Here is an 11,657-nt window from a genome sequence, read left to right on the forward strand (position 1 = left end):
GGAGGGTAGCTGGGAGAGAAGTGAAAAGACATACAAAAAAGAAAGACTACGGAGCTAGTGATAAAAACACAAAGATGCCATTTGTAAATTTCAGTTTGTTCTAAATAAATCCCCCGCCTGGCCCCCCTCAACTGTAAATTTGCTTCAGACACCAGATTTCCTGTTTTAGTCTCACATCAATTCTGGGGCTTCATTACTATTTGCAAAGGGCTGTTAGGCGGGCCTTTTAAACCACCTCATTTTCTAGACTCTAGGCTTACCCAACCCCTATTTCGGTTGGAAGGTCCCTCTGGTCCAAGGCCTCTGAATGAACACGCAACCCAGCCAGTGGATGTAGACAGGTTTATGTGGCTTTACAGAACAACTCAAGCCCCTTGTTTACTTTTCTCAGAGCTCCTTCCACCCCAGTCTCTGGGGCAAGTATCCCTGAGATAAGTAGGCTATATTCTCCCATCAACTCCCTCAAAGCTTTTAGGTACATTTGCCTAGTGATCTGGAAATAAAATCTCCAATTCCTCTTCCACCCACCTCCCCGAATCCATCCTCCCAATCCCTGCGATGCCTTGCCTCCCCCTTTCTGTCTGTCTGCTTCCTGAGAGGAGTGGATCCCCTCTCCCCTGACCCTTCAAAAATCAAGATCCACACACTTGACTGGAAGCAGGGTAAAGGCCAGAGACTTGAGGTCTTGGATTCTCTGTGATCACCAAACTGGGCTGGGGGAGGGACATAACATGTGGACACCTCTCCTTCCTTCCCTAGCTTTTGTGTCCCCAAACTCAGACACAGCCACACGCATCCACATTCATATGAACGGTCAGGCACACACGGCGAAGGGAGCTGGGGTGGGGAGGAAGGGAAAGTTTGCACCAACCAGATCGTGAATGCAACTTGAAAGATTTCACACGGCAAAAGAAAAAAATGAAAAACACACATAAGTTAAAAAATAAAGAAGTACATGCCCCTCCCCACAGTCTCTTTCTCCGTCCAAGGGCTGGCTCGGCCCCGCCATGAAACCCAGAAGCTTTTCACTCCTCTCTGCAGTTGGATCTTTCACAGGGCCTGAGTCTTCAGTTCTACAGGTTCCCCTGTACCCTCGGGCTGTCCATTGGAGTCACTGGGTCTGGCTCCCTTGAGGATAGACAGTCTCTCAGAAACACTCTTGAGCCGGGGGAAGAGGAGAAAGTCATAGAGGAGGCTGCCCAGGCCCCCTCCGATGATCGGGCCCACCCAGTACACCTGTGGGAAGAGAGAAGGCATGCTCAGGCTTCGGGACTTGTCCCACACAGTTGGGCATTGGTCAGCAGAAGTCAATGCAGGTTTTTGTTGGTGCTGCTGTGTGTGGACACGTGCGTGTTGAACACACGCTCCTGCACTGTGCAAAGCAGCCGACCCACTTGGTTGGTTGGTTTTAACAATCTAGATTCCACAGGGCTGGAGAGATGGCTCAGGGGTTGGTGAAGAGCACCTGCTGCTCTTGCGCGGGACAAAAGATCAATTCCCAGCACCCACATGGCAGCTCACAACCATCTGTACCTCCAGTTCCCAGGGGTCTGAATGCTCCTTTTGGCCTCCGGGGGGGCACCAGGCAGGCATGTAATACACAGACATACATGCAAAATACCTATATACATTAAAAAAAAACAAAATATAGCTTGGCATGGTGGTACTCACCTTTAACATCAGCACTAAGGAGGCAAAGGCAAGTGGATCTCTGAGAGTTCAAGGCCAGAGTAGTCTACATAGCAAGTTCCAGGCAGTCAAGTTTACATAGTAAGACTTGGTCTCAAACAACAACAACAACAAAAACCCAAAATAAAACAAAAAAATAAATAAAATAATATTGTTTCTAAAAATATCTAGACTTGCTGGGCGGTGGTGGCATATGCCTGTGGGAGGCAGAGGCAGGTGGATCTCTGTGAGTTCCAGGCCAGCCTGGTCTACAGCCTAATCTACAGAGTTCTAGGACAGGCTCCAAAGCTACAGAGAAGCCCTGTCTTGAAAAACAAAACAAAACTATCTAGACTCTACTGTCTGTACATCAAAACCTGTCATTTCCTTCTGTTTCACTAACCATTTATTTCCTTTTTTTTTTCCTCTTTTTTTTTTTTCCTAGTTTTTCAAGAGACATGGTTTCTCTGTGTAACAGCTCTGGATGTCCTGGAACTTGCTTCGTAGACCAGGCTGGCCTCAAACGCAGAGATCCATTTGCCTCTGCCTGGGATTAAGGCGTGCACCACCACCGCCTGGTCATTTTCTTTTATTTGTCTATTTTACCTATACCTCCTTAGCATACATATATTCTATTTGTTGTTATTTTGAACTAGCTTATATACTTCTTAGAAAAAATGTAAATGTTGCTAAAATGCCCTTTATAACATAAAACTTACCTTATTGAATATTGCCTGGTTTTTGTTTGTTTGTTTGTTGCTGAATACAGGATCTCATTGACCTCAAGATGACCTCAAACTGACTAGTAACTGAAGATGACCTTGAACTCCTAATCCTCTGGTCCTCCCAAGTGCTGGGATGATACACATGTACCACTATCCAGGTTTATTCAATGATGGGAAGTGAACTTGGCTTTGTGCTTGTCAGGCGAGTGTGGTACCCACTGAGCAACACCCCCAGAACTGTGTTTTGTTTTGTTTTATTTTTTGAGACAGAGTTTCTCTGTGTAGCCCTGGCTGTCTTGGAACTTGCTCTGTAAATGAGGATGACCTCAAACTCAGAGATGTGCCTGCCTCTGCCTCTGAGGGTTGAGATTAAGGGCACACACTCCAGGCTCTGCAGAACTGCATATTTTTGAGTCAGGGTCTCACTCTGTAACCCAAGCTGGTGTCAAAGTCACTGTGTAACCCAGCCTCGCCTCAAACTCAAGGCAAGTCTCCCAGGCTGTCCTAAGTGCTGTGACTAGCACAAGCCGATAAGCCTGCTTATTTACATTTTTAAGAGTGTGGCTCAATAGTGTTAAATATATTCACATTGTCATGTAACTCATCTCCAGGATTTTTTGAGTTTGTAAAATATAAAACGATATAGCCACTAAGCTGCCTATCTGACTGCATTCCAGCCCGACAGCCACCCTTCGACTTCCTGTTTCTAGCAGTTGTGTTTCCTTTTTCTTTCCTTCTTTCTTTCCACTCTCTCCCATTACTCCACCCCCTTCTCCTCCTCTTTTTGATGTCATATAGCACAGGCTGGCCCTGAATGCTGTGTAGCCTAGGATGACCTCAGACTAGGATGTTCCTCCCGCCTCCCAAGTGCTGGAATTGTGGGTTTGTCCCACCGTGTTGGCTTATTTGAATGAACGTGTAAATAGAACTGTGTAAGAATTATCTTTTGGTGGCAGGCAGTTTCACTTAGTATAATGTCCTTGAGGTGTATGTTATAGTATATCATAGCTTCCATGTACACATAGGCCACGTTTGATTTTTCCACTCATCTAGCAAGGGGGACTAGGGTTGCTTCTACCTCTTGGGTGTTGTAACTAATGCTGCTGTGGAAATCTTGGCTGTACATCTTGGTAGATTCTTTTGAACTGTTTTCATGCCTATCTTGCATATGCCCAAGGGAATAAAAGCATTACCATTATTTATTGATTACTCCATGCCAGAATCTGTGCTAGTTGCTTTATAAAGATAACTGTCACATTTATATAATTATATAAATTAAATTATATATATATATATATATATATATATGTTCTGTAATTGATGAGCAGAGGCAAAGAATGAGTTATTAGTCAGACTCACAAATGAGACTGATAAAGTAGAACTAAGGTGCTGCTGGCCCATGTGCAGGCATACACTCTGACTTCTGGAACCAGAAGTTTTTGTCTTAAATGTAGCTGACTATCCAATAGCTTCTAGTTCTCGCATCCGGTGGGTACTCAGTTAAAAAGCCCCCCACCCTCTGCCAATAAGAGAAGGCTGGTGGGAGCAAGAGCCTCCCGTCTGTTTCAGAAACGAGGTCTTGCTGTGATGTCCATGCTAGCTCCAACTTTCTGGGCTCAAATACTCCTCCTGCATCAGCCTCCCAAGTGCCGGAACTACGGGCACCACAGGTATCACCACACCCAGCTGGAGCCTTCTCTTTTTGACAAAATAATGCAATGTGTGCGTGCAAATGTGCCAAGGCCCGTGAGAGCCTCCTGAGCTGCATGCTGGCAGAGCAGCCAACACACCCTGATGGAATGCAACCTGCAGGCCAGCCCTCCGAAAGTGCTCTATGCTCTTCTTGCCCTGTACACTTACTTACCCAGTGGTTGCTGAAGTTCCGGGTGAGGATGGCTGGAGCAAACGAGCGGGCAGGATTCATCCCAGCACCTGTATAATACATCTGCAAAAGACAGAGATGCTGAGACTTTCCCACCCCGACCTTCCAGCTTCTCTCCCTACAGCCCACATTGCCAGTGAGAGCTGGTATCTTGTCTCCAGCCAGCAGCAGATGGGTGGGGCAGGACCAGCTTCATAACTCGCCACAGTGGATAGTGGCACTGATATTCTCTCTGGGGACAGACCTATGGACCCAGACGAACAACCCAGTTCTACCCATGATGTGTGCATTTCCACCCTGAAGTCAAGAAGGATTAGAGTAGTTAAGAGAAAGTTGATCCCTTTGTGCCAATTGATAATGAAAAGGGTGGATAATACCCGTGATTAAAATGGAGTAGGGAAGAAAGAACCCTTATGGGTTGGTAACGCTTTGGGGGTCCCTAGAATCCTTGAGTAAGAAGTCTCCCACCTCTTCTGCTTACCCCAAAGAGGTGCCCCAGGGTGAGGGAGAAGCCAACAGCCAAGGCCACAGAGCCCATGCGGCCATTCCGCCTCTCGTCATACGTGGCAAAGATGCAGAGTACAAACTGGAGCGTCAGGAAGATCTCCACAGTGGTGGCCTGGCCCACGCTGACCCCAGCGTGCAGCTGGTCACAGGGGGAGAAAGGAGGCAACTGTTAGCACTGCCACGCTGTTACCACCTCAAGCAGGCATCCTCTTCCAGTCCAGCTCCTGGGCAGGAAGGGTACGTAACCCTCCAGCCCAGGTATTTCTGTCTTAGTCTTTCCTGACAGTCTTGGTTGCCGTTTGGAAATGCTTGTGCTTACTCACATGGGCGAGGACACTGAGGTTCTATAAAGTAAAACAAATCGCCTTAAGAACTTGAAAGAAGGGCTGGAGAGACGGCTCAAGAGGTTAAGAGCACTGGCTGCTCTTCCAGAGGTCTTGAGTTCAAGTCCCAGCAACCACATGGTGGCTCACAAACATCTACAATGAGATCTGGCGCCCTCTTCTGGCATTCAGGCATATATGCAGGCAGAACATTGTACATAAAGGAAGGAAGGAGGGAAGGAGTGGAGGGAAGGAGTGGAGGGAAGGAGTGGAGGGAGGGAGGGAGGGATTGAGGAAGGAAGGAAGGAAGGAAGGAAGGAAGGAAGGAAGGAAGGAAGGAAGGAAGGAAGGAAGGAAGGAAGGAAGGAAGGAAGAAGGGAAGGGAGGGAGGGAGGGAGGGAGGGAGGGAGGGAGGGAGGGAGGGAGGGAGGGAGAAAGGAAGATGAAGCTCATTTGGTATTACTTGCTTAGAATGCATGAGGCCTGGGTTTCTATTCCCAGCACCACACAGAATGGATGTGTTTGGGCGTGCCTGTAATCTTAGCACTTGGAGGGTAGAGGCAGGAGGGTTATCTCTGGGTACATAGGAAGGCAGGGACCAGATCCCCCAGCTCACGGCAACAACAGCAAAAAAACCTAAATAGAGTTGGAAGGAAAGCTGCGATCTGAACTCAACTTTCTTGACCCTTCATGGAGGGCTCTATGCCTTCCTTTCCCCTCCAAAGCATTCATTGCTCCTACACACACACACACACACACACACACACACACACACACACACACCTATGTACACACACGAGCAAGCGCTAGAGCAACAATTAAGACAGCATGTTTCCCCCGCCCCTTTGCCAACCCTTACCGTGTTGAGTGCTAGGTTTCCTCGGACAGCCGGCGGGGTGACACTGTACAGCACAGCTGCTCCAGCCACAGCTCCCAGAAGCTGGGCCGCCATATAGCAGAAGGCGCGGAGCAAGGACATCTGGGAGCCCACAAGGAAGGCAAAAGTGACTGCAGGATTGACATGGGCTCCGCTGATGTGACCCACCGTCTGCACCAATGTAGCCAGGGCCAGGCCAAAGGCCAAAGCCACCTGCAGGACGTGAAGAGGTCCCGGGGCCCAACGCAGTGAGGCTCCCAGCCCAAAGAAAACATAGAAGAGCGTGGCAAAGAACTCAGCAAATATGGCCCTCCAAAAGGAGGCAGACCGAAGTTCCCACATGGCAGTGGGGGGGTGGGCACAGTGCCTGGGTCCCTGATAACCCCCTGGACTCGCCTGGGTGGACAGTCCCCTTTATAGAGGACTCTTAATCCCTGGGAGGGGCGGGTTGAGGGAACTGGTTCTGCCTCTTAACCCTTTCACGGCTGTGGATGTCTGAATCCATTCCCAAACATATGATGGAGAGGCTGGATTTTCCTTTCCCTCCTCATCTGGGGGATGAGCCAGGGGGCCAGGAGTATGGGGTTCATGGATGGAGAACTGGAACAGACTGTCTATGTCAAAGTTGGGGTTCGTAGTCCTGATTGACATCTGGCTTAGAACATTCCTCAAATTTCTTGGAACTCGGGTTGAGATCACTTCGCGGGATGTGGGCTAGGCTCGCTCCTGGGGGGGCGGGGGTCTCAGGCTCCTCTGACTCTATCAGGGTTAAGGTGGGGGTGGGGGTAAGGAGTGGGGTACAGCAGGGAAATTGAATAACTGAAGAGAATTCTTTAGTTCCCTAGGATTAGAGGGCCTCCTCCTATTGGCTGGTTTGGACTGGAATCTGTGGACCCTGCAGCTCTGGGACAGAATAGTTCTGCTGTGTCTGGCTTTCTCTAGCCCCGGGTTCCCTACCCCCAACCCATGCCGGCACCTCCCTTTCCAAACCCTCGGCCTGCCCTTTTAAACCAGAGAGAGAGAGCAAGAGGAAGCGTAAGCTGAAAGTGGGGTTGGGGGTCCGAGGAGGAAAGAGGTCAGTTGTGTTTCTGTCCTGCAATATCCAGTTTGAGGTTGGATGGGGGAAATGTGACAGCGTCTGTGGGTGGAAGGAGATGCTGAGGTCACAGGCACTCAGGGGGACTGACTCAGGAGAAACAGCACCCTCTGACTCTTCAGTGTTCCAGGAGCACCTCAAGTCTCCTGACTTCATGACCTGTAACGTATGTTGCTTCTCACCCAGTGATGCCCCTAGATTCCGGTCACCTCTGTCAACCCCGGGAAACAGAGGGTTTGTGCGGCTTCCAGAAAGGGGAGCAAAGGTAAACACATCAAGGGTAAGGGCAGAGACCTTAGTAACCCATGTTGGGGCAGGTGTGGGAGAGGACACCAAATGACAGAAAGTTACATGTAGTGGCTAGAGTGTAAGTTAAGACAGACCCTTTGATACATAGTACAGCACCTCGGGCAACAGCCGACAAACTCGTACCTATCCAAGAGAAACTCTTCTGCAGACCCACCAGCAGATATGTACGAGAGCAGCTGTTCACAGTTGCAAAAAATGCAAAAGCAGCCCAGACACTGGCCAGCGGGAGAGTGAACTGACAAACGGTGCTGTAGTAGATAGGGATAGGAATATGATTCAAACGTCAACGGGAGCTAATAGTCAGCAGCACTCAATGATAAGAATAAATCTTAGCAACAAAATAGTTCCTGAAAGTTCCAGGGGGTTGTCCATCTGCAGGTACGATGGAGGGTACATGCCTATCATCCCAGAGCCATGGACGTTAAGGCATGAGGACCTCACCTCAGGCATCTGTGCCAGGCTCACCCCACCCATGCTCAAAGCCAGGGTCAGTCACGCGGTGTCACGAGGCCTCAAGGACTCCCTCTGCCAAGAGTGACAGTGCCCAAGCCTTAATCAAGGCCAACCTAGACTAACTGCATAACAAGCACCGGGCTAGCCAGGGCTACATAGGAAGATGGTCTCAATCTCCATCTCTCTATCTCTATAGAGATATAGATGTAGGTATAGGTACAGATATAGATAGGTAGGGGCTGGAGAGGTGGCTCAGAGGTTAGGAGCATTTGTTGTCTTGAAGAGGATGGAGGTCCAATCCTAGCGTCCGCATGATGGCTTCACAGCCATCCATAACTCCAGTTCCAGGGGATCTGATGCCTTTTTTGACCTCCAAAGGCACCAGGCACGTATGTGGTGCATATGCACACACGCAGGCAGAATGCTCATACACATGAAATAAATAAACCTAAAAGATATATATATATCTTATATATATATATATATATGGCTGGAGAGATGACTCAGAGGTTAAGAGCACTGGCTATTCTTCTATAGGTCCTGAGTTCAATTCACCAGCACCCACATGCTGGCTCACAACCATCTGTAATGAGATCTGGTGCCCTCTTCTAGTGTGCAAGCATACACACAGAACACTGTATACATAATAAATAAAACAAAAAAAAGAAATATATATACATATATATGTATATATAGTGATAATCTTTTTTTTAAAGATTTATTTATTTATCATGTATACAGAAGAGGGCACCAGATCTCATTACAGATGGTTGTGAGCCACCATGTGGTTGCTGGGAACTGAACTCAGGACCTCTGGAAGAACAGTCAGTGCTCTTAATCTCTGAGCCATCTCTCCAGCCCGTGATAATCTTTCTATAAATATAAAAAAATGGGTGAGGATGTGATCTGGTTGCTAGAGCACTTGCCGATGAAGTACAAATGCATTTTTCAGAATACATACAGCTGACATAAAACCACACAAAGAGGAAAGCATAGCACTGATATGAGCCTGTAGTTCTGGCACATGGGAGGTAGAAGCAGGGGGATTTTGAATTCAAAGCAAGACCTGGAGATACATAGTGAGACCTTATCACAAAATAAATAAACAAATAAATACATAGGACGATGGTGGCCCACACCTTTGATCCCAGCGCTCAGGAGGCAGAGGCGGGCAGTTGGAAGCCAATCTGATCTCCTGGGAGAGTTCCATGACACCCAGGGCTACACAGAGAAATCTTGTCTTGAAAAAAAAAAAGAGCGCCGGGCGGTGGTGGCGCACGCCTTTAATCCCAGCACTCGGGAGGCAGAGCCAGGCGGATCTCTGTGAGTTCGAGGCCAGCCTGGGCTACCAAGTGAGCTCCAGGAAAGGCGCAAAGCTACGCAGAGAAACCCTGTCTCGAAAAACCAAAAAAAAAAAAAAAAAAAAAAAAAAAGAAAAAAAAAAGAGAGAGACATAAATTTCTGTTGAATTCATTTAATATAAGCTCCTTGGGACTCAGTATCTTCTTCCTCAAATAAATATTATAGCTTAAAAAGAAGGTAAAGTGTCTCACACAGGGCAAAACACTTAATACACAGAAGCCAATCAATAAAGGTTCTATTAACACCACAAATATTTTCTCACAACCTGCTACCCCTTTATAAGAGGAACAGAATGGGGGTGGCTAACTCATCTCCAAATGGTCAGATTTCCTTATCTGCCGCAAAAAAAAAAAAAAAAAAAAAAAAAAAAACCCTTCCCTTTTTATCCCTTGTCAGATATCAACAGCCAAATGTGAGGCTCACATCTGTAATCCCAGTACTCTAGAGACTGAGGCAGAAGGCTTGTGAATGTGAGATTAGCCTGGGTTACATATGAACTTGAAACCTGCCTGGACCATAAATGAAACCTTGCCTCAAAAAACCAACAGGGGCTGGAGAGACGGCTCAGTGGTTGGGAGCACTGGCTGCTCTTCCAGAGGACCCAGGTTCAAGTCCCAGCACCCACATGGCAGCTCACAACTGTCTATAGCTCTTGTCCCAGGGGATCTGACACCTCACACAGACATACGTGCAGACAGAACACCAATGTACATAAAACACAAATAAATTACTTAAAAAACAGACAAAAAATGTTAACAATCCCATGGATAACTGAACACAGGCCCCTTCCTTTCACAGGATGCTCCTTGTTTACTTAAATGCCAGCATCTTTCAGTCATAACTGGAGACGCCAGTGAGATGACTCCAGGGGTTAAGTTGCTTGCCGCCAAGCCTGATGACCTGAGTTTGATTCCTCAGACCCACATAGCATAAGCAGAGAATCGATTCTCTCAGGTTGTCCACTAACCTCCACACACATGCCCTGAACAGACACACACACAATAAGTAATAAATAAACTTAACTAAACAAAAACCCTAATTGGAGATAAGCTTACAGAGTTACTTAACATTTACACATGTTTACATATAATTAGCATATTGGTTGATTTCTAGTAGCTTGGTTTGTTTTTATTTATTTATTTATTTATTTATTTATTTATTTATTTATTTTTTTTGGTTTTTTTCGAGACAGGGTTTCTCTGTGTAGCTTTGCGCCTTTCCTGGAGCTCACTTGGTAGCCCAGGCTGGCCTCGAACTCACAGAGATCCGCCTGGCTCTGCCTCCCGAGTGCTGGGATTAAAGGCGTGCACCACCACGCCCGGCTGTTTTTATTTATTTTTGAGATGGGACCCCACTGTATAGTCCAGGCTGTCCTTGAACTCAAAATTCTCCGACCTCAGGCTCGGAGTAGCTAGAGTTTTTAGGTGCATTCCACTACACCCAGCCTTAGCCTAGACTTAAAAAAAATAAAAAATAAAAAAGAAGAACAAAAAATGAAAACAGGTTGTGCTTCCCTTGAGAAGTGAATCTGACCATGCACAAGTACTTGCTGGGTATGGGCAGGAAATCGCACGATGCCACTGATCCGGCCGTCAGGGACCCCCTCCGCCTGGTCCATTTGCTTCTCCATCACTGCCAGAAGCCACAGGGAGCATGGTGAATGCCAGTCGGAACATGTAGAAAGCCTCCATGCTCAGAGCCTGGTCTTCCGTGGCTTTTCCTGCTCACCTGTGAGGCCAGGGGTGGGAGGACACAGCATTCCTCTCACGGCTGCGAGTTCCACCATGGGCCCACGCCGTGGTTGAATAAGAACTGCGGCCAGCAGTGCTCACTGTGTTAAATGACTTGTTTCCCAGGGTGGTGCTGTGGGGAGGCGGTGAGCTCAGAGGAAGTTGTCCTTATATGAGGTCTTCAGGTCAAGGAGGAGTGCCCTCCGATGGGGGCTTCCCCACACGGGTTTCTTCTTCCTCTTCCTCTCCTGCTGTGCCCTCTGGCTTGTGACAAACGCCAACTGCTCGGGCATACATTTTCACCTGTAGATGGTGCCGCACCTGCTGGAGGCCCAAAGCCATGGAGTCACTCAGGTTTGGACTGGAACCTTTAGAAACACGGGCTAAAAATAAAAACTTTTCTCGTCACAAGATATTGTCTCGAGGTTTTGTTTTAGGACAGGCAGTTGACTAATGCAATCCACCTAGGTAGCTTTCGGAGATAGATTTAAATAAAGCAAGTCAGCCTGAATCCTGAGCCACTGAATCTAATGAAATGGACATACCCGCTTTACAGCAAATGTGGTTTACTGAGACCAAGCAGCAGTCTTCTCTGTCTGTTTATTCCTTAACGTCCTGTTAACCAGCTAGCCTCAGTACCGGCTCAGCATCACCATCTTATTCAAGGGGATGACAGGGGGCAGCTGGCTGCAGCCACCTAGAGTAGTGTCAGGTCAGGGGAAAAG

The 11,657-nt window shown here is 47.7% G+C and overlaps 1 protein-coding gene across 1 annotated transcript; it reads right to left on the reverse strand.

Annotated features, from left to right (window-relative positions):
- Positions 1–592: 592 nt before the first annotated feature.
- Positions 593–6,360, reverse strand: Mip (major intrinsic protein of lens fiber). The gene is made up of 4 exons (XM_006987353.3): positions 5,965–6,360; positions 4,757–4,921; positions 4,258–4,338; positions 593–1,236 (listed from the first exon to the last, which is right to left on the reverse strand). The coding sequence occupies exons 1-4, from the start codon at positions 6,322–6,324 to the stop codon at positions 1,051–1,053; spliced, it is 792 nt and encodes a 263-aa protein (XP_006987415.1). The 5' UTR covers positions 6,325–6,360; the 3' UTR covers positions 593–1,050.
- Positions 6,361–11,657: the final 5,297 nt, after the last annotated feature.

This window comes from Peromyscus maniculatus, chromosome 18, assembly GCF_049852395.1.
Source record: "Peromyscus maniculatus bairdii isolate BWxNUB_F1_BW_parent chromosome 18, HU_Pman_BW_mat_3.1, whole genome shotgun sequence".
In the NCBI taxonomy this organism is placed as follows: Eukaryota; Metazoa; Chordata; class Mammalia; order Rodentia; family Cricetidae; genus Peromyscus; species Peromyscus maniculatus.